The following is a 23,574-nucleotide window of genomic DNA, read 5'->3' on the forward strand; positions in this document are numbered from 1 at the left end:
GCTAGGCCTAACGCTTCTCTGCTCAAACCGGAAGCGGATAGAGGAAGCCTAGACCAAGGGGACCTACTGAGCGAAATAAATTGTCATTGGCTAGCTGCATAAGCAGCCGATGCCGGGATGGTGACGTCAGTGGGAAGCCAGAAGCTCAGATTTCCGCATTGAAATCAATGCTGTAGTATTGTCTTATCGCCGTATCTTTGACATATTTTAGTAATTAAATGAAATTAGTATCCATTAAGACCATTTTATGATCACTAAATTATGTAAACTAAAGTAAGTAACCCAAAAATTCATTTAAATAAATGCAATATATATTTTTATTTGGTTTAAAGATCTTAGCCGGTAGTAAGCCTAGGCCAAAACAGTGACGATTTCACGATTCGAGGAGCTGAAGAAATTAGGAATAGTTAATCATTAAGTGATTGACTCGATTGAATAAAGTAAATTAAGCCAGTAAACGGATTAGAAAATTTAATCAAGATTTTTAAAACAAAAGCATGTTAAAATATTACTGTGAATCTCTATTTCAGATATAATAAAGATAATAATGGTAACCGTGTGTACTTAGGCAGCTCTTTAGTTCAAAATTCGTGCTTAAAAATTTTTCTCGTTCAGGTAGACTAACTTCCCTTAATTAGTTTCCAGTAAGAGATAGTCGTCTCTATCTTGATATGGTTACCCTCTACAAGCTCCTCCATTATCCGAATCAATCTTATTTTTCATATTTGGTCTCTACCTTCAGAACGAGAGGCAACAGTCGTAAGCTATGACTCCGCAACTCTAAATGTGACTCGTTAAAATTATCCTTTTTTCCTCGGGTTATTATTCCCTGGAACTACTTCCCAGATGACATTGTGTGCGCGGGCACTGTGGATGTCTTCAAGAAAAAATTGTCAAATGTCACTTTTTGTAATTTAATTTAACCACCCATGTGGTTTCCTATTTATATCTTAACTCTCGGGTTCTTCGGTCTTCTGACCCTAGCCCCCACCTGGACTGTTGAGAAAAAAAGTATTTAGTTATTGTTTTGATCTCAATCTTTATATTTAACTACATAAAATTAGTAGTTACAACTCTACTGAAATTGAAGTTTGATCAATAGTTATTTGTAATATTTATATAATTAAGTGATTTCTAATAACTTTGTGAATAAATTTTCCTTTTATATTCTTAAAACGGAAATATTTTATTTAAGTTTAATAAACAATTATAATTAAATACTTTGATAAATGAGATATTGCTCGTTTTACATTGAATGGAATTATTAATACCGAGTTTTTCCCAAAAACAAAAATAGACCTTCCTCTTTTAGCCACCTTTAAATAATGAAAACTTCAGAGCATTTGTACTTTAGATAGTGCAAATCATATAAGAGACTATTCAGTTTATTAATTAGCATATGTAAAGGTAATTTTAATTGAAAACGATGCTTTAAAAAACCATTTAAGAAAGCAATGTCTACACACAGTAAAGGTTGCAACAGGTCTTTAGGCTTCCCACTGACGTCATAGCTGGCGTAGAAGACCGAAGAGCAGACGACGGGAAAATGAAAACCCCGCTAAGTAGGCAACCTTTATTAGCGTATTTATGTTTTATGAACCTTGAGCCTAGACCATCTGACGTCTCCGCGATTGGATGATAAGACAGCCTATGAGATGCTTGAGCCAGTCACATGATTTTCGCCGGGTGTATTTCGGGGAAGACGAACGTACATCAAAGTACATTTTTACGTAATTAAACTTAATTAGAGACGATTTTAAAAGGAAAGGTTTATGATTTATCAAATTACTGATATAGACAAGCTTATTTATAAAGAAATATAAGATGTAACTTTTCTTTCATTAAAATTGAAACTTCAAAGGTCACAGTGAGTTTTTCACTAAAGCAATTTCTTTGGAGCGATTACAATCAGAAATAGCGCGGCTTAACGAAGAAATTAGCTTGTCAGGAACAGATCTTTAGGATTAAGAAGAGGGCTTTGCGATAAACTTTGGCAACTCGGAGGACAAGGAGAAAAACGTACTCAAGGAAAAGATTTTCGAATCTTAATATGAGGGGGAAAAACCTCTCAGAGGTTTTAGTTGTATAAGTGGAAATGCCTACGACATCTGTTTCGGGATTTAACAGAGTATGCAAATTGACTTCTCCAAGTATTTTTTGGCATATTTCACCTAAGCTGCATTTACCACATAGCAATATTTTAATATTTAGTGTTAATTCCTTGAGTGTTAAGGCTTTTTTTCACTAGGACAAAAATATCCGTTAGGCATAAGGCAAATTTTTTTTTTTGAGACACACAAACATTGGTGTCGACCCGAGGCCTTAGACACCAGCACACATACAATAACTGATTAATCAGGGTGAGATATGTGTAACGGCCACGCCAACGGGGGGATACGTGGGGACAGGGGTAAGTATCCCGACCACCCGTTGGGGGATTGGTAGTCGTCCTCACACGGCCTGGCATAAGGCAATTCGCTAACGAAAACTCCGGCAGCGCCCCCTATCCACATTGCGCGTAACTGTATAGTGGTGATCAGCATTCAGCAAATAGTGGTGTGCTACTGATGAGATGGTATTATATACGTTTAAACAGCGAATTAGTGTTTTCTTGGTAAGTAGGATTGAATGTCAAGTTTAAAGACATAATGTTTGGTTCTAATTATATACTGTCATTAAGATTTGAAGTCCTTTTGGGTTTACTTAAAACATTGTTAGAGTAGGCCTTGGAGCAATATTGTTCAAATAAAACATGACATCTCAAAAAGGTATGCTAACATTTAATTGGTATTCTATTATATTATCCTATTTTAACCTTTATTTATTCCATAATAGTGAATCTCACCATGGTTGAAATTTGTAAATACATTGGGGAAAAGCCAAGAGCCTTAGAAGAAGGAGAACGGATGTTTAGAGAAAGCCCAAAAGGATCAAAATGGGAACAAACTGGAGAAAGTTGCTCGGGCCAAATTTTCGTGGCTTAAAAAAGTACAAGTATTGGAATATGGCCTCTTAATTAACTTAAATAATCCATTCCTAGCTTTTAGCCCAGATGGATTATACATGGAAAATGGAGAGATAAAATTACTCGAGATTAAGAGTCCTTATGTAGCAAAGAAAATATCAATTGAAGATGCTGTCGCTCAAAACAAATTAAACTTCTTGAAAATGGGAAAAGACGGAATTTATTTACCAACTAACGATTGTAGAGGCTACTATGCACAAATTCAGCGTGGCCTTTATGTGTTAAACATAAACATGCTAATTTTCCAAGGGCTATCTTTTAATTGATATTCTAAGAGACGAAGATTATTTGAAACAAAACATAGTCAAATTGTGAAATTTTTATTTCAAATTATATTTACCATTACTAGTCAAGAGTAAGTGATTTTTAAAACAAAAAAGTTCCTATTTTGTACTGTGCCAATTAGTATTATATAAAAAAAGTAAAATGAATTTGATCAATTAATGTTATAAATGAATTTTTACTTGAAGTCTTATTTATAATAAAAGATTTTTAAACTTATTTGATAAAAATTAATAAAATAATCATCATCGTCATTAAATAAGATTTAAACTTAGTCATCAAATTTATCATCTGCTAGAATTGGTTTTAGTAAATTTACTAATCCACATATGACCTTCAGAATTTCGTCACAGTAGGGAACTAAATCAAGGTCAAATTTATCATTTAAAATTTTAAATAATTTGATTCTTTGAATGGTTATCTCCACGTGAACACGAGCGGATGCAATTTTTTGATTTTTTACACTTTCTTCCTTACTAAACTGTTTTTTTCTCTCAAAAATGGAGGGATGTGTAGAGCTATGCCATTGGCCGCACATTCATCTTCAATAAGGAAGCCTAAATTTAAGTTGAATGAGTTTTAAAATATTTTTTTAACATATTACACTTTTATGCATACCTTTGTCAACCATAATTCCATCAATAAATTGTTCACAAAGATTTATGACCCCACTCTCAAGGGTGACTTCCTTGTCGCTTACTTTTCCACCCCAGGGGTCGCTAACGAGCGTGATCATGCCAGAAGGTGAAATTCCAATGATAATTTTTATTGTGTGAGTTCCTTTATAATGGTTGTAGGTTGCCACTCTGTCGTGAAATGTGTTGGGCTTCATCATAGGTACTTCTGAGCAGTCCAACACAATGCGAGTATTATTAAACTCTTTAAAACATTTAGGAGAGTTACTTCTGATATTTTCCATATCCGGCCAAAAGATAAATTTCTTCAAAACTTCAGCAAGGGCACAAAGGGTTCTTTTGAAATATGTTGAAACTGATCGATTCGAAATGACAAATAATTAAGCCAAAGCGTCAAATGTCAAATTTGACTTAAGCTTCATTACGGTTAACAACACCCTATCTTTTACAGGCATTAGAAAATTAGAGAGCTCGCTCTGGTTTTCAAGCCCTAAAACCTCACTTGAAAGGCTTTCAAATAGTTCTTTCCCAATGCCAGAAAGAGACACAAAATCAACAGTTCTCATTCCATTGCTTGAAATTCCAACTCTTGACCCAGCAAAATACTTTCCATGGTCCAAATAAACTTGAACACCAATAGACGCATTCGTTACTCTAGATGGTTTGTGAGATTGGTCCTTTCCTTGAGCTTCAGTTGTTACTTCAGATAGCATAGCTAAGTTTGATAATGACAAAACATTATCATCCGGAGCTGGTTCACTTGCGCTTTCAACAACTTTTGGAGCAATGGAATCTGTTATTGGTGATGTTGAACATAGAACTGCTTGATTTCAAATTAAATTTATGTTATTATTCTATTTATTATTTCACAAAAGTTTACCATAAAATAAGAATACCTTTAGAACGCTTTACGTCGTTGAGCTCGTTCTTTTATTCTAACTTCGGTTGATTCTTTAATTGGCTTACATGGCCATTTTTGGGAGGGAATGGCGTTACATTTCAAACGTCTTCTTACAGATCTACCATCTATTGATGAGTTTTTCGATTAATTTATTTTAAAATAATTAATATTATTTGCATCTCACCATTTCTTTCCAAGAAGTCATCATCTGTAAAATGGGCGCTACAAATCTGAGCCCACTTACTAGGCCTTTTCCCCGACTTTATCTTTGTTAACCATACATTTAAAAGTTTCTTACAACTTGGGAATTTATGAAATGATAATCCTGGCTTTGGTTCTTCTCTATTTTCTTCAGTTTTACGTTTTTTAAGCGCAGTATTATTGCAAAAAGGGACCGCACAACTTCTCCCACCTCTAGCGTTAATGTGAACCGCCATATTTCTTGGATTTGTTTTGATTTTGATCACCACTATACGCTGGAAAACCAAGCTGCAGGGGTAGCGACGGCAGCGCCACCTATACCCGTTTCGCTAGCGAATAGTTTTGTGTCGACGCAAAAATTTACGTTAGGCCTAATTCAATTTTCTCGGGTCGATGCAAAAATTTACGTTAGGCCTAATTCAATTTTCTCGGGTCGACGCAAAAATTTACGTTAGGCCTAATTCAATTTTCTCGGGTCGATGCAAAAATTTACGTTAGGCCTAATTCAATTTTCTCGGGTCGACGCAAAAATTTACGGTAGGCCTAATTCAATTTTCTCGGGTCGATGCAAAAATTTACGTTATACCTAATTCAATTTTCTCGGGTCGACGCAAAAATTTACGTTAGGCCTAATTCATTGTCTCGTGTTAACGAAAAAAATTACGTTAGGCCTAATTCAATTGTCTTGGGTCGACGAAAAAATTTACGTTAGGCCTAATTCAATTTTCTCGGGTCGATGCAAAAATTTACGTTTGCCTAATTCATTGTCTCGTGTTAACGAAAAAAATTACGTTAGGCCTAATTCAATTTTCTCGGGTCGACGCAAAAATTTACGTTAAGCCTAATACAGTGGTTTGGGGCGCGTCAAAATTGTAAGAATTCTTCCCTTGAAAGTGAGAATTCTCACTTCTCAAAATTTTGACGGTCCTTCTCACAGGAGGTGACGTCATCTCTGCTAACGAGGGGGGATATTATAAATAAAAATGACAACTAATATTCTAATCAGTTTACTTGATGCTGAAGAAAATAAACATTATGATATTTTTGTGGACGAAAATGAATTTCAGAGAAAACCGAATGTTAAGTTAATTTATAATGAAATATTTCCTTTTAAATTATAAATAAAATGTTTTCTTCCTTCATATATTGTCGAAAAAATTGTGTAAAAATAATATTTATTGTCAAAGGCTTAGTTTACAACGTTCGTGGCATTCTCGTAAGCCGCCATCTTTAGAAGAATCTTTTTACTTTTGATTTTAGCGAAGAACTCTTCTCAAGAGAAGAATTCCTTCTTAGAATTTTGACTGGCCCATGGCGTTAACGTAACAATTTACAATTTAATTGATCGATTTCAAAATTACGTTTTCGCGCGTGACAGTACCTTAAAGCTTGTTTTCCACTGGCGCACGTGTTTCTCAGCTTTGAAACAATCAAACGTTTTTACGCGCGTAAAGAAAATAACATTATGACGCGCGCTAGTGGAAAACAAGCTTTAAGCTTGGTTTCCACCAACGCGCGTAAGAGCGCGTCATAATGTTAATTTTTTGTCGTGCGTAAGAACATTTGCACGTTTCAAAGCTGAGTGTCGCTTTTTCACGAGCGCTGGTGGAAACCGAGCTTTACACTGTGAGATATAGCGTGAAGAAAAGTACATTATTACGCGCGTCATAGCTAAAGGGGGATGCACACATAGCCTTCGCGCGCGAAATTTCGCAGGCAAATCGCGTCGCGTCGCGTGACTTAAATAGAATGGAAGTCATGGCGCATGGGCGCGTGCGCGAAAATTCGCAGGCGAAATCGCTTGCGAACCGTATGTGTGTTTGAGCCTTTATTGATTACGTCGACGTTTGCTATCGCGGCATGTTGGTCCTTGTGAGAACCAGCCCTCAATGACGTTAAATAATGGAAAACAAAACTGTGTTCGGTTCAAGTGCAATTTTATATATTCAATCCATTGGTTCTGTGTCTCTTCTATGTGTTATCAGTGTGGAAAACAAGAGGATATCTGGAATTCTGCGGGGACCTGGCAACGTTCAACAATACCGCTATCACCCATCGAGGAATGGGACGGACAGTGATAGCGACCAAGAGACGGCCTTGGCCCTCAGCAAAAATATGACCCAAATGTTACAAAATCTACTGCGCCACTACAATAATAATCAGAGGCCGGGACACGGAGGTAACTATGAACGACCACACCGGCTCCTCCTCTTCCGTTCCTAACCTAGCCTAACTCAAACCAACCCAACCTAACGCCCAACCCAACCCAACACCCAACCCAACCCAACCTAACACCCAACAAACCCAAACCAACACCCAACCTAACCCAACCCAACCCAACCTAACACCCAACAAACCCAAACCAACACCCAATCTAACCCAACCCAACCCAACCTAACACCCAACCCAACCCAACCCAAACCAACACCCAACCCAACCTAACACCCAATCTAACACCCAACCCAACCCAACCCAACCCAACCCAACACCCAACCTAACCCAACCCAACCCAACCCAACCCAACCTAACACCCAACCCAACCCAACCCAACACCCAACCTAGCCCAACCCAACCCAACTCAACCCAAACCAACCCAGCCTAACCTAACCTAACCAACCTAAACCTATACCCTAAACCAAACCCATACGCTAACCCTAACTCATAGGCATATATTACTTTTAAAATATTGTATATTTATTCATTCGGTTGGATGGGACCCCGCCAACTTGGTGCTATGTTCATATATATATTGGCTTAATATTGATTCGGTCGAATGGGAATTCGGTTATATAGGAGAACACCCGTGATGGCAGGTCTGGCTAATTACATTCTGGAAATCTTTCAGTCCTATTTTCGGAGCTTGCGCTGGAAACAAGAAAAATTCAAACGCTGGTGTGCTCCTTTAACTGAGCCCCTTCGACCGCTTTACTAAGTTTTAAACTATCTGCATTAATCGATAAAGCGAATTTAAAGGCCCAAATAATTGTTTGAATTTTGGGGATTAGACTACCCGTTTTGGGAAGTGGGAAGGTAAGACTGACAATGTGAGTCATGCTGTGGAAAGGGAGGAGCAGCCTGAAATTTGAACCGAATAATTTAAACTGTTCTGTGGCCCTTTAAGTTTTATGAAGACTCCCTAGTTCAGCTTCCTACAATCACGGAAGCAATAAAAGTATGGATTTTCTAAAACAATTTCATAGGAAATTCATAAATAAGTTAATATCCCTATATAGTTTAATTTCCGTATTATACATCGTCAGAAAACTGTCTCAAGGTAATACATTTTAGATCTAGATGGACACCTCACGCAAAAAAAATATAGACACTTTTGATATTAGTCATGTTTTAGGCAAATAAGGCAATAGGCGCTCAATAAAACATCTTCAAGGAAATTGCCAAGAAGTTATATTTCTGAGAGCCAGGACCTGCAAGTCTGTTTATATAGTGCTTGTTGAAATAACGGTAACTTTCACCTGTCAACAAAACGTTGTGTTTTTGCTAAGCCAAACAAGCTACCTGGTTAAAAGGAAACATTTGTTGCATACCCTACAAGTGAAAAGTTTTCATTATTTCAACAAGCATTTAAACAGTAACTTACAGGTCCTGGCTTTCGGAATTAACGGCGACGGGCGCTCGACGTCACGTGTTAATTGGAACGTGCTACCAACCATGGACCCAGAATCTAAGGGTACTCATTGTTCGGGCTTTAAAAAGCACGCGCGAATACTGGGAATAGGAAAATCACGGCTAATTTTAGTCCAATGTGGACAAACTTGGCGTCGCTGAGGTCTATTTCCGACGTAGTTTCGTAGAGAATGAACTAAGCCTAGCCTAACGTTCTCGCACGTACTTAGCCCCGACTAAGATTCTTGTAGTGATTGTTGAACAGAATTCTTGAGGCGCTTCAAAGCGGCTGGTGTACCTCAGTACAGTGTTGGAAATAAGGCGGTGGCGTCGGTCAAAGACCAGTTTATTTTGGACTATGACCAGTAAATTAAATAGAACCTGGGGGGTTCATTGGTCATAATGGCCAGTTTATTTTTAATTAAAAGTATAATTCTATATCGAAAAGATAAAATGATAAAAGCGTTGCGCTCTCAGTTTCTCACAGACAATGAAATTGCGGATTTTGACTCCTAAATCGAGCGTATTTCGTGGCATCTGGCAGTAATGCAATTTGACGTTCTTCCGCTACAATCAGTCAGATTCGTAGAACTAAATGCGAAACATCTAGATCAATCATTAAGTATATGTTTAAAAAATAAGCATAGAAGACACTGCAATTTCTTTATGACTTTTAGAAACAAAAAGAAGGTCAAAAAGGAGTAAAACTGTTTTTATTCGAAGAACAAGAAGATGATGAAATATTTTTTAAAGTTCCTTAAGAAATTTGATAAATATCAAAGCTCTTTGGTTTGTGATAAATATAACTCATTATAGTTCCTAATCGTTATTAAAAATTAACTTTCATAGGTAAAATAAAAGGGGGGGGGGGAGAGAGAGGTGGGGCAGAAAAGGGTGGTCATGACCAGTTATTTTATTTTTAAGTAGGGGGTATAGTGGTCACATTGACCAGTACTTTTAAAAAGCTTATTTCCAACACTGCCTCAGTAAGCCTTCCAATTTAGACCATGCCTACCGTGAGTCCCCTTAGATCCTTGGTCCATGCACCGACCGTGCGTTGCGAGGCGTTTTTAAATAGAAGCGGTAAAGTTCCCTAATATTCAGTAGCGACATCTTTAGCCTAGTCGGAGTAAAATTTTCCTAATTAAATCAAATAAATAATTTTTTCGATTTATAAAAATCAACAACCCAGAATCAAAGTTAAAATACTTTCACGGAACAATATTTTTGAAGACACCATTAACAAGATGAACACTATAACGGATAAATACGACTTTTGGAAGTATTTCTTTTTGACCCCTGCAGCTAAGGTGGAAAAGTCGACGCTTTTCTTGCCAATATAATAACAAGCATCGCGTGCCTTTTCTATTTTTCTCCTGGTTGCGATTGGAGCAGGCTCGGCGACCGTTGTTACCACCAACATTCTCATTAGGAGCATGGGACCCATCTCCGAGCAAGATATGGTGAGTCTCTACTCTCTTGTTAATGATCTGGCGCCCCTACTTGTATCGATAGGTACTAACTTCCCGGACTTTCTTGATCTACGGCCGCCATACTTAGTCCGTGTCATTTAAAGAGAACATTCGATTTAACGACGGACACCCGAAATGAGTAAAATGACACTCTTAAATTTACGAAGCTGTCGTTTGCCAAACGATTTCCGCGTAGGGAATATTAATCGCCAAATATTTAATATTTAAAGGTATAAATCATTTAAATTTCATACTGAAATGTCTTCGCTAAATCTAGAAGAACAAACGCTCCAAATTTATTTGTAGCGAAGTAATTTTTCACTACGCAACTGTGAATAGATAAGACGTTGCGAGATAATTTCCGTTAAAACTGCAAATAAAAATGTTCATTGTTCAATGCGAAACCGCAAGCCTTGGTATCAAATACTAAAAGTAGAACACTAGAGAGAGCCAAGGCTTAAGAGGAGAATAAAGTAAGCCGCTTTAGTGGCGTTGGTCGGAAAGATAAAGCTACAGTTTACGAGGTGCTCGTTTTCGCGTCTTGTCGCCCATTAATCACGCGACGTCGAGACGACGACGACGGCGAAACGAAAACGACTCAGTAGAAGAAGCCGCGACCGCCAACTCATAAAGGCTGATGCAAAATGTATACACGCGAACGAAATGAGAAGCGAAAGACCGCGTAAAAGGAGAATTTGAAACCAAGGCCTAGTTTCGTAGCGCTCGGAACTTCGGAAGACGCAAAAAGCGCTAAGCCTTGGCTCGCGACTCGGCCTTGGTTACAGAAATTGGCGAGCCGTTAAGGAGAGCAACCACTTGTGGGATTGCTAACTCTCACACGCGATACTTTAGCCTTTCATTTCTCGTCTTGCCATCAGAGCGCTCCATTGTTAAGGGGCAAAGACAAAAACATAATAATAAAATAGGAAGTGAAATTCTCATAGAGGGCGCCTGTAGCTCTATCTATCTCTCTCTCTCTCTCTCTCCCCGAAGAGAGAATGCAGAGAGACACAGTGGATGGTTTCTCGAGTGGCTTTGTCGGAGCTCTATGTAATGCAGTATATTTTTCGCGTCTAAATTGCGTGGGATGTTTTTAAGTACCGCTGACTCTTCCTAAGAAAAGTTTTCCCTCTTAAAGTTTTCCGCTTTTTTTTGACAAGGTTGAGGGTTCTTTAAAACTCGGTCTATATTTGAGTTTGAAGTTGTTTCGGGTATATCCGATTAGATTGAATTGAAGCCCCAGGTCCCAAACATTTGCACCTTTGCCAAATATTTACAAATTATACATAGAGTGATTTCCTTTGCACAAGTTTCCGAATTTGAATAATATAAATTCACTTTAAATAAATAAACATACTCGAACAAAGATGCGACGAAAATTAACTTTGAAAAAGACTAAATGGTTGCCAAATTGATGTTTTAATAACGCGGTACCATAAGTTTATAATTACAATTCATAAGTGTTTCAGTTAGTCGATAAATTACTCATTCGGTACTTCCTCGTAGTATCGAAGTATAGATAAAAATTATTTTAGTTTGAATCCTTTGAAGAATGCTCTACAACTTTCTTATTGAAGGTTTTAGTATATTACCTACCGGTCAAAAAATACAATTTTGAATAACATGAAAATCTTTTTCGAATTTTCTGAAAATTAAAAAATACAATTTTGAATAACATGAAAATCTTTTTTTAGAATTTTCTGAAAATTAAAAAATACAATTTTGAATAACATGAAAATCTTTTTAGAATTTTCTGAAAATTAAAAAATACAATTTTGAATAACATGAATTTTTTTTAGAATTTTCAGAAAATTAAAAAATACAATTTTGAATAACATGAAAATCTTTTTAGAATTTTCTGAAAATTAAAAAATACAATTTTGAATAACATGAATTTTTTTTAGAATTTTCAGAAAATTAAAAAATACAATTTTGAATAACATGAAAATCTTTTTAGAATTTTCTGAAAATTAAAAAATACAATTTTGAATAACATGAATTTTTTTAGAATTTTCTGAAAATTAAAAAATACAATTTTGAATAACATGAAAATCTTTTTAGAATTTTCTGAAAATTAAAAAATACAATTTTGAATAACATAAATTTTTTTTAGAATTTTCAGAAAATTAAAAAATACAATTTTGAATAACATGAAAATCTTTTTAGAATTTTCTGAAAATTAAAAAATACAATTTTGAATAACATTAATTTTTTTTAGAATTTTCAGAAAATTAAAAAATACAATTTTGAATAACATGAAAATCTTTTTAGAATTTTCTGAAAATTAAAAAATACAATTTTGAATAACATGAATTTTTTTTAGAATTTTCAGAAAATTAAAAAATACAATTTTGAATAACATGAAAATCTTTTTAGAATTTTCTGAAAATTAAAAAATACAATTTTGAATAACATGAATTTTTTTAGAATTTTCTGAAAATTAAAAAATACAATTTTGAATAACATGAAAATCTTTTTAGAATTTTCTGAAAATTAAAAAATACAATTTTGAATAACATAAATTTTTTTTAGAATTTTCAGAAAATTAAAAAATACAATTTTGAATAACATGAAAATCTTTTTAGAATTTTCTGAAAATTAAAAAATACAATTTTGAATAACATTAATTTTTTTTAGAATTTTCAGAAAATTAAAAAATACAATTTTGAATAACATGAAAATCTTTTTAGAATTTTCTGAAAATTAAAAAATACAATATTGAATAACATGAAAATATTTTTAGAATTTTCTGAAATTTAAAAAATACAATTTTGAATAACATGAAAATCGTTTTAGAATTTTCTGCAAATTAATAATTTGAATGTTCCCTACGTCATACGTAAACCCTGAAAATTTAAAAACTCTACCTATTATAGATTTTGAGAAATAAAATCGGACACCCAGTATTAAATTTTTAATCGTGATTATTAGGATACCCTGTAACAAAGTTACAAAAAGCCGCAACGAAATTACAAAATTTTAAAAGTGTGCCGTTTTACGCTATATCTAAAAAAACATCAATGAAATTTCTATTCAAAAGTGTGCTGGTTTGGGTTATGAAAAAAGTTACATTGGGGTGCTTTGTGATTTCATTAACCCGGCCAGTAGTAAATTATACCATAGGCTTCGTGTGTAGTTTAAATTTTGGCCATAAGTAGCGCCGCCTACCGACCGAGTTTAAAATTGAATATATCAAGCTGTCTGCTCGTCTGCACAACAGCTGAACCGAATAACAGAAATTCAAAAGTTGTCTGCTATTTCTTCACATATTTAGTTGACTGATATTAAGGCAGATGGCGCTATATTTCCTAATCTCGAAGCTTATAATGTAGGGCTGTGTGAGTACTCGAACATCGATGATCGAGTACTCGGCCTTTTTTTAGATTGAGTCCTCGAATTCGACCTCGAATAAGTAGTTGAAGAATACTCGTCTTTTACCGAGTACCAAAATTTGCATATTTGGGAACCCGATTACTCGAATAAGCTGCTCTCTAAACTCGTCGAGTATTGGTTTTTTCTATCCTCGTTACTTCAAAGTTCTAAGAGGGGTTTTTACAACTTTTTGGGGGGCAATAAATGGTACCTACAAAGTTGTGGAAACTGTGGTTCATTTAAATTAAAGGAATATTTTTCAGCATTGAAAGTTACTTTGTACTCCTTTTAAAATTAATTTCATAATTTCTTTAATAAAACCAGCTTCTAATCAAGTACTCGATAACCCGACTCTTTAAAAATATTACTCGAGGTTTTTTTTGTTACTCTACCCGAATAAGAGAAAGTTTCCCCTGAATCAAGTACTCGATTACCCGACTCGACTTCAATAGTACTCGACTCGAATACTCGATGAAAAAAAATTGATTTTCGATAACCGACTCGATTGCCTAAAACCACTAATCACACAGCCCTACTATAATGCCCGCGGATAGTACTTATCCCTAACAAGGAGAGTGCTCGAGGTGTTTATTGCCGATTTGGTTCAAAGTCGGGCGTAATGTAGACCTATGAGATATGAAACTTCTTAAAAGGAGACGTTGTACTACCCATTCGATTTTCCATGGCAACCGACAATGTTTTTGACCACTTATAACAAAAATAAGATTTTTTCCCCATTTAAATAAAAAATTGTTACAATTTTACCCCAAAAATGTTCCAATTTACCCAAACTTGATGAAATTTACCTAAATGTGGTCCAAATTACACATTTCGTGAAACCGAGAAAATCTCATGCTTTTTTAAATGGAGATTTTTTTTGTTTTAAGTGGTCAAAAACATTTTCGGTTGCCATGGTAAATCGAATGGTGGGTGCAACGTATCCTTTTGGGAAATTTCATATCTCATAGGTCTACATTACGCTCGAATTTGAACCAAATCGGCAATAAACAACTCGGGAACTCTGCTTGTAAGTGTAAAAAATACATTGTTGATGATACCGTATTAATTAAATTAATAATTAATTTTTGGATTATTCCGTGTAGGCGTATTCGATGGATTGTTATTTCCGTCAAAAATGGGTGGACCAGCGACTGCAATTCGAGGGAGACATGGAGCAGCTAAGTCTCAACATTAAAATGCTGGAGCTTCTTTGGAAGCCAGACACTTATTTCCATAACGGCAAAGACTCGTATTTGCACACCATCACCCGCCCCAACAAACTACTCCGGATTCTCAGAAACGGTGAAATACTCTACTCTATGAGGTAAGGAAAACCTCCGCAAAAAATCCAAAATAAATCGTCGATTTGTCAGATTTAAAAAGGCCACCCACACTGGTGAAAAAATACGGGTTCTAGAAAATAAACCCTCTATCTGTAAAAGCCGCAGTTTACGAAAAGTTAAGTATTGCCAAAAGTATATAATATTTATACAGAAGTATTAACCTACATACGAAGGTGGGTGGCGGAGTGGTTAGCATTTCGCCTCGCAGCAAGAGGAGCCGGGTTCGAACCCAGAATGTGACAATGGGTGAGAACTCGGAACCACTCCTTCCGCGTTGGGTTTGCAAGTTATCTCCCCACTGGATAAAGGGGTTTTGCCCCCGAGCTCTTCGGTTTCCCCTTGTTGAGGTTAACGGTAATAGTTAGTGTAATTATAATTATTATAAAATAAAAATAAAAGGGTTTCCACTATTGTACAATTAAAAATATTTATTTATAATTGTACAATAGTGGAAACTCTTATATTTTTATTTTTATTGTATGTACAAGCGAGCCGGTAACAATTCTTTTAAATATTATTATTATGTTATTTCTTTGAAAAATTTACCTTTGCAGTTTCCCACTGATTTTTCAAAGTTTTGTCAAAATAAAAATATTATTCGTTGTTATTGTTATTTCTTAAAACTATTTTACATCGGTAGGCGGACTTAATACACTTACGACGTTAGTAAATTTCGAGCTGTGATAACGTCTGAAAAAAGTTCCCATTAAAAACTGCATAGAGAATTTTTACATCGTAAATGGACACTTATTGCGGAAGATAAATTTTATATACTTGTGGTCTTAGGTATCGTCAAATTATCGCTAAGAAACTGGCGTTTCTCAAATGCTCCGATAGATGGCTCTGTTTTCCATTAGCCCCCGATCCTTTCCCCGCCCCGATTGTAAGGGCATCTAGCGGGGGTAATCGTAACCAGTTTAAGTGGCGCAGTTGAATCAGCAGCTTTTAGAAAGACTGCATCGCGAGAGGAAAGGGATCAGTGACTGCGCCGCTAAGAACAAAAGAGTCTTCGAGTCTAGCTCGACAGATATTCAGCTTCAACAGAAGATTTCCTTCTTTCTGCTCTTAATTTCGGCGCGCAGTATTTCAGAATAGTCAACACGTTTTCCTCAAATGTCTTTAAAAGGCTTTTAACTCCTTCACCCCAAAAATCACTTCATCAGCCCGGAGCTGGTGAGTGGAGGGCTTGTCTAGATTAGATTTCTTTTCATCCCATTTTATTGAATAAAGGATTACGTCCATCAAAGGCATTTTCAAGTCTACGGCGATGTTTTAGAAGTCATTAAATTGTAATTCGCAGTTTTTCACATTTTCACTTTTCAAAAGTTCGTCTACCTTTGTTATCGTTACGAGTTGGATTCAGACAGGCAGAAAGTTCTATTCGCTTCTTGGGTGCTGGATAAAATAGTTTTCGGGTATTGAAACTAAAATAATATTGTCAAAGTTGTTGATTTTTTAATTTAAAAAGAAAAAGAAAAAGAATTTATTTTATTTAAGTCGGATTTTTATTGATTTTAATTATTTTTATATTATTTTATAAATTTTTTAAAGTTTTATGCCTTTTTTCTTGACAAATTGATAAATAATTTCAGTGCAGCTATAAAGTAAACTATAGTTTATTAAATTGAATTATTAATTAATAATTAAAATTAATTGTATTTTATCTGAATTTAAATCAATTATTTAAAAAAATCTTTTTATTTAAGCCAATTTGATTTAAATCAATAAATCACTGATTTAAAGATATTACAAAACTTACGAGTTAACCGGAGCAATAAAAATATAATAAATTAAAATAAAACTTAGTAAACTTTAACTGGGGGAAAAATCGAAAGAACTTCTTTTGCGTTAAGTTGACAAGTTGTCTCCCCACTGGTTAAAGGGGTTTTCCAACGAGCTCTTCGGTTTACATTTCCCATCAAAACAGGTTGAGTTTAACGGTAACGTGTTAGTGTAGGGAGCTGTTGACTACGCCACCTGATTTAAAGGTAATAAACGTCGCTCGATGACTTGGGCCTAGGGTGGTGCTATAATGATTAAAAAATAAATAATAATAATGACAATAAATTTTGAACGTAATTACCGACGAACTGTGTCGTGGTGGTGCCAAAGGTATAGGTTAAGGTTAGGTATAGGTTAAGGTTAGGTATAGGTTAAGGTTAGGTATAGGTTAAGGTTAGGTATAGGTTAAGGTTAGGTATAGGTTAAGGTTAGGTATAGGTTAAGGTTAGGTTAAGTATATGTTAGGGTAGGTTTAGGTTAAGGTTAGGTTTATGTTTAAATTAGCTTGGCATATGTTAAAGTTAGGTTAGGTATAGGTTAAGGTTGGTTAGGTATAGGTTAAGTTAAGTTTACATTTATGTTAAGGTTAAGTTAGGTATAGGTTAAGGTTAAGTTAGGTATAGGTTAAGGTTAAGTTAGGTATAGGTTAAGGTTAGGTATAGGTTAAGGTTAGGTATAGGTTAAGGTTAGGTATAGGTTAAGGTTAGGTATAGGTTAAGGTTAGGTATAGGTTAAGGTTAGGTATAGGTTAAGGTTAGGTATAGGTTAAGGTTAGGTATAGGTTAAGGTTAGGTATAGGTTAAGGTTAGGTATAGGTTAAGGTTAGGTATAGGTTAAGGTTAGGTATAGGTTAAGGTTAGGTATAGGTTAAGGTTAGGTATAGGTTAAGGTTAGGTATAGGTTAAGGTTAGGTATAGGTTAAGGTTAGGTATAGGTTAAGGTTAGGTATAGGTTAAGGTTAGGTATAGGTTAAGGTTAGGTATAGGTTAAGGTTAGGTATAGGTTAAGGTTAGGTATAGGTTAAGGTTAGGTATAGGTTAAGGTTAGGTATAGGTTAAGGTTAGGTATAGGTTAAGGTTAGGTATAGGTTAAGGTTAGGTATAGGTTAAGGTTAGGTATAGGTTAAGGTTAGGTATAGGTTAAGGTTAGGTATAGGTTAAGGTTAGGTATAGGTTAAGGTTAGGTATAGGTTAAGGTTAGGTATAGGTTAAGGTTAGGTATAGGTTAAGGTTAGGTATAGGTTAAGGTTAGGTATAGGTTAAGGTTAGGTATAGGTTAAGGTTAGGTATAGGTTAAGGTTAGGTATAGGTTAAGGTTAGGTATAGGTTAAGGTTAGGTATAGGTTAAGGTTAGGTATAGGTTAAGGTTAGGTATAGGTTAAGGTTAGGTATAGGTTAAGGTTAGGTATAGGTTAAGGTTAGGTATAGGTTAAGGTTAGGTATAGGTTAAGGTTAGGTATAGGTTAAGGTTAGGTATAGGTTAAGGTTAGGTATAGGTTAAGGTTAGGTATAGGTTAAGGTTAGGTATAGGTTAAGGTTAGGTATAGGTTAAGGTTAGGTATAGGTTAAGGTTAGGTATAGGTTAAGGTTAGGTATAGGTTAAGGTTAGGTATAGGTTAAGGTTAGGTATAGGTTAAGGTTAGGTATAGGTTAAGGTTAGGTATAGGTTAAGGTTAGGTATAGGTTAAGGTTAGGTATAGGTTAAGGTTAGGTATAGGTTAAGGTTAGGTATAGGTTAAGGTTAGGTATAGGTTAAGGTTAGGTATAGGTTAAGGTTAGGTATAGGTTAAGGTTAGGTATAGGTTAAGGTTAGGTATAGGTTAAGGTTAGGTATAGGTTAAGGTTAGGTATAGGTTAAGGTTAGGTATAGGTTAAGGTTAGGTATAGGTTAAGGTTAGGTATAGGTTAAGGTTAGGTATAGGTTAAGGTTAGGTATAGGTTAAGGTTAGGTATAGGTTAAGGTTAGGTATAGGTTAAGGTTAGGTATAGGTTAAGGTTAGGTATAGGTTAAGGTTAGGTATAGGTTAAGGTTAGGTATAGGTTAAGGTTAGGTATAGGTTAAGGTTAGGTATAGGTTAAGGTTAGGTATAGGTTAAGGTTAGGTATAGGTTAAGGTTAGGTATAGGTTAAGGTTAGGTATAGGTTAAGGTTAGGTATAGGTTAAGGTTAGGTATAGGTTAAGGTTAGGTATAGGTTAAGGTTAGGTATAGGTTAAGGTTAGGTATAGGTTAAGGTTAGGTATAGGTTAAGGTTAGGTATAGGTTAAGGTTAGGTATAGGTTAAGGTTAGGTATAGGTTAAGGTTAGGTATAGGTTAAGGTTAGGTATAGGTTAAGGTTAGGTATAGGTTAAGGTTAGGTATAGGTTAAGGTTAGGTATAGGTTAAGGTTAGGTATAGGTTAAGGTTAGGTATAGGTTAAGGTTAGGTATAGGTTAAGGTTAGGTATAGGTTAAGGTTAGGTATAGGTTAAGGTTAGGTATAGGTTAAGGTTAGGTATAGGTTAAGGTTAGGTATAGGTTAAGGTTAGGTATAGGTTAAGGTTAGGTATAGGTTAAGGTTAGGTATAGGTTAAGGTTAGGTATAGGTTAAGGTTAGGTATAGGTTAAGGTTAGGTATAGGTTAAGGTTAGGTATAGGTTAAGGTTAGGTATAGGTTAAGGTTAGGTATAGGTTAAGGTTAGGTATAGGTTAAGGTTAGGTATAGGTTAAGGTTAGGTATAGGTTAAGGTTAGGTATAGGTTAAGGTTAGGTATAGGTTAAGGTTAGGTATAGGTTAAGGTTAGGTATAGGTTAAGGTTAGGTATAGGTTAAGGTTAGGTATAGGTTAAGGTTAGGTATAGGTTAAGGTTAGGTATAGGTTAAGGTTAGGTATAGGTTAAGGTTAGGTATAGGTTAAGGTTAGGTATAGGTTAAGGTTAGGTATAGGTTAAGGTTAGGTATAGGTTAAGGTTAGGTATAGGTTAAGGTTAGGTATAGGTTAAGGTTAGGTATAGGTTAAGGTTAGGTATAGGTTAAGGTTAGGTATAGGTTAAGGTTAGGTATAGGTTAAGGTTAGGTATAGGTTAAGGTTAGGTATAGGTTAAGGTTAGGTATAGGTTAAGGTTAGGTATAGGTTAAGGTTAGGTATAGGTTAAGGTTAGGTATAGGTTAAGGTTAGGTATAGGTTAAGGTTAGGTATAGGTTAAGGTTAGGTATAGGTTAAGGTTAGGTATAGGTTAAGGTTAGGTATAGGTTAAGGTTAGGTATAGGTTAAGGTTAGGTATAGGTTAAGGTTAGGTATAGGTTAAGGTTAGGTATAGGTTAAGGTTAGGTATAGGTTAAGGTTAGGTATAGGTTAAGGTTAGGTATAGGTTAAGGTTAGGTATAGGTTAAGGTTAGGTATAGGTTAAGGTTAGGTATAGGTTAAGGTTAGGTATAGGTTAAGGTTAGGTATAGGTTAAGGTTAGGTATAGGTTAAGGTTAGGTATAGGTTAAGGTTAGGTATAGGTTAAGGTTAGGTATAGGTTAAGGTTAGGTATAGGTTAAGGTTAGGTATAGGTTAAGGTTAGGTATAGGTTAAGGTTAGGTATAGGTTAAGGTTAGGTATAGGTTAAGGTTAGGTATAGGTTAAGGTTAGGTATAGGTTAAGGTTAGGTATAGGTTAAGGTTAGGTATAGGTTAAGGTTAGGTATAGGTTAAGGTTAGGTATAGGTTAAGGTTAGGTATAGGTTAAGGTTAGGTATAGGTTAAGGTTAGGTATAGGTTAAGGTTAGGTATAGGTTAAGGTTAGGTATAGGTTAAGGTTAGGTATAGGTTAAGGTTAGGTATAGGTTAAGGTTAGGTATAGGTTAAGGTTAGGTATAGGTTAAGGTTAGGTATAGGTTAAGGTTAGGTATAGGTTAAGGTTAGGTATAGGTTAAGGTTAGGTATAGGTTAAGGTTAGGTATAGGTTAAGGTTAGGTATAGGTTAAGGTTAGGTATAGGTTAAGGTTAGGTATAGGTTAAGGTTAGGTATAGGTTAAGGTTAGGTATAGGTTAAGGTTAGGTATAGGTTAAGGTTAGGTATAGGTTAAGGTTAGGTATAGGTTAAGGTTAGGTATAGGTTAAGGTTAGGTATAGGTTAAGGTTAGGTATAGGTTAAGGTTAGGTATAGGTTAAGGTTAGGTATAGGTTAAGGTTAGGTATAGGTTAAGGTTAGGTATAGGTTAAGGTTAGGTATAGGTTAAGGTTAGGTATAGGTTAAGGTTAGGTATAGGTTAAGGTTAGGTATAGGTTAAGGTTAGGTATAGGTTAAGGTTAGGTATAGGTTAAGGTTAGGTATAGGTTAAGGTTAGGTATAGGTTAAGGTTAGGTATAGGTTAAGGTTAGGTATAGGTTAAGGTTAGGTATAGGTTAAGGTTAGGTATAGGTTAAGGTTAGGTATAGGTTAAGGTTAGGTATAGGTTAAGGTTAGGTATAGGTTAAGGTTAGGTATAGGTTAAGGTTAGGTATAGGTTAAGGTTAGGTATAGGTTAAGGTTAGGTATAGGTTAAGGTTAGGTATAGGTTAAGGTTAGGTATAGGTTAAGGTTAGGTATAGGTTAAGGTTAGGTATAGGTTAAGGTTAGGTGTAGGTTAAGGTTAGGTGTAGGTTAAGGTTAGGTGTAGGTTAAGGTTAGGTATAGGTTAAGGTTAGGTATAGGTTAAGGTTAGGTATAGGTTAAGGTTAGGTATAGGTTAAGGTTAGGTATAGGTTAAGGTTAGGTATAGGTTAAGGTTAGGTATAGGTTAAGGTTAGGTATAGGTTAAGGTTAGGTATAGGTTAAGGTTAGGTATAGGTTAAGGTTAGGTATAGGTTAAGGTTAGGTATAGGTTAAGGTTAGGTATAGGTTAAGGTTAGGTATAGGTTAAGGTTAGGTATAGGTTAAGGTTAGGTATAGGTTAAGGTTAGGTATAGGTTAAGGTTAGGTTAGGGTAGGTTAGGGTAGGTTAGGGTAGGTTTAGGTTAAGGTTAGGTTTATGTTTAAATTAGCTTGGCATATGTTAAAGTTAGGTTAGTATAGGCTAGGAGGCTTATATTAAAATTAGGTTAGGTATATGTTAAAGCTAAAGTTAGCTTAGGTACAGGTTTAGGTTAGGTTAGATTTATATTAAAGTTAGATGAGGTATATGTTTGAGTTTGGTTAGGTTTATATTAAAATTAGGTTAGGTATAGGGTAAGTTTAAGTTAGGTATTGGCTGCTTGTTCGTAGCATCGTAGGCATACGTTGTTGCTAAGCAGGCTACGAATAGGTTAATGTTAGGTTAGGTTCGGTTTAGGTTAATTTAAATTAGGCTTAGTATAAGGTTAGTTCCAGTTTAGGTTAGGTTTAGTAAAAAGCTTAGGTTAGTTATGTTTAGGTTAGGTTTAGTATAAAGCTTAGGTTGGTTATGTTTAGGTTTAGTATAAAGCTTAGGTTAGTTATGTTTAGGTTTAGTATAAAGCTTAGGTTAGTTATGTTTAGGTTTAGTATAAAGCTTAGGTTAGTTATGTTTAGGTTAGTTAGGATGTATGTTAAGTTATATAAATAAATGTAACGATATTTTATTTATATACTCCACACATGCGAATTTCTTAAAGTTTAATTTCAGTCCCTTTTAAGTGCAAATTATTATTTCTTAAATGATTCGTCTGTTATTCATTCGAGTTGCTAGAGACACTTAGAAAGCCGATAGTATAACGATACGTATAGTCTAAGAACGGTTGCCATCATCTTGCAAAACTTGGGTTATTAAATACTTGGTTTAGCGGCTAAATCTATATTAGCTATTTGAAGAGGGGGTTTCGCAGCTGCCGCGAAGTCGGGGCTTAATACGCCGTTACGGTTGCCAGCTCGCCGCCAAATTTGAGACGGGATTTGCGGTCATTTTAATCAATCCTTTACCATACTTTCCATTTACTATAGCGGCCGTCTTCGTGACAATCAGACTGCATTTCTAATTGGAAAACTTTCTATTTCCCCGCCAGCCGCAAGATTTCGGGCCAAACGGGAATGGGAGGGGGTGGTTTGAGGTCAGTTTTATAGCCCCTTCTCCGGGCTTCACTAATTAACATCGCCGGCGGCCAGTAATCGCTGTTCGCTAATATTCTTCGCCAAAGTTACTGAGTTGAGAAGAATATACGACTTTCGAAATATTCATTTATAATTTTAACGAACTTGCCGTATTTTAAAGAGGAAATTTTGTTTTCGAGGTTCGATCATAGAAGGAGCCTCCGTTCCCGATCGAGGAAGAACTGACCACTTGGTTCCTGGTCGATAAATTGGATTGGGATAGGCGCCGTTCGGACAGCCAACGTTTAATGGTGTCCGAGTTAAGTCTTTTGAAGGAAATGTTGTTTAGGCTTGGTACTTATCTAGATTTATGCTTTTAGGATAAAATTTACGGTTTGTGTTGCATAAATTAGTGTTTCGCGATTTTAAATAATAGGAAAAATATTTCGAAACAAAATATCAATTTATGACATTTTTCCAAACTTGTTACATCACAGTTATGGCTTTAAATGTTGCCTACGTTATTATACAGGTTTTGAGAATATATCGATACAGATTTTGAGAATATATCGATACAGATTTTGAGAATATATCGATACAGATTTTGGGAATATATCGATACAGATTTTGAGAATATATCGATACAGATTTTGGGAATATATCGAAACAGATTTTGATAATATATCGATACAGTTTTTGATAATATATCGATACCGATTTTGAGAATATATCGATACAGATTTTGAGAATATATCGATACAGATTTTGTGAATATATCGATACAGATTTTGAGAATATATCGATACAGATTTTGTGAATATATCGATACAGATTTTGACAATATATCGATACAGATTTTGACAATATATCGATACAGATTTTGATAATATATCGATACAGATTTTGAGAATATATCGATACAGATTTTGAGAATATATCGATACAGATTT

The 23,574-nt window shown here is 35.1% G+C and overlaps 2 protein-coding genes across 2 annotated transcripts in view; one reads left to right on the forward strand and one right to left on the reverse strand.

Annotated features, from left to right (window-relative positions):
• Positions 1-23,574, forward strand: part of LOC149944018 (gamma-aminobutyric acid receptor subunit alpha-6-like) — a 74,939-nt gene that overhangs the window by 26,738 nt on the left and 24,627 nt on the right. Inside the window, exons 2-4 of the mRNA XM_090176268.1 lie at positions 7,030-7,223; positions 10,064-10,131; positions 14,616-14,836. Coding sequence (XP_090032394.1) covers positions 7,030-7,223; positions 10,064-10,131; positions 14,616-14,836 — 483 coding nt within the window. The remainder of the gene's footprint in view (positions 1-7,029; positions 7,224-10,063; positions 10,132-14,615; positions 14,837-23,574) is intronic.
• Positions 3,413-5,150, reverse strand: LOC149944019 (uncharacterized). The gene is made up of 3 exons (XM_090175266.1): positions 5,142-5,150; positions 3,926-4,297; positions 3,413-3,864 (listed from the first exon to the last, which is right to left on the reverse strand). The coding sequence occupies exons 2-3, from the start codon at positions 4,224-4,226 to the stop codon at positions 3,767-3,769; spliced, it is 399 nt and encodes a 132-aa protein (XP_090031392.1). The 5' UTR covers positions 4,227-4,297; positions 5,142-5,150; the 3' UTR covers positions 3,413-3,766.

This window comes from Leiobunum rupestre, chromosome 5, assembly GCF_980474605.1.
Source record: "Leiobunum rupestre chromosome 5, qqLeiRupe1.1.hap1, whole genome shotgun sequence".
In the NCBI taxonomy this organism is placed as follows: Eukaryota; Metazoa; Arthropoda; class Arachnida; order Opiliones; family Sclerosomatidae; genus Leiobunum; species Leiobunum rupestre.

Coding starts and splice junctions, on each gene's coding strand:
- LOC149944019 (XM_090175266.1), bottom strand. CDS start 4,226: ATGGAAAATATCAGAAGTAACTCTCCTAAATGTTTTAAAGAGTTTAAT. Junction 3,865..3,925: donor TGGAATTATGGTTGACAAAG/GTATGCATAAAA, acceptor ACTTAAATTTAG/GCTTCCTTATTGAAGATGAA.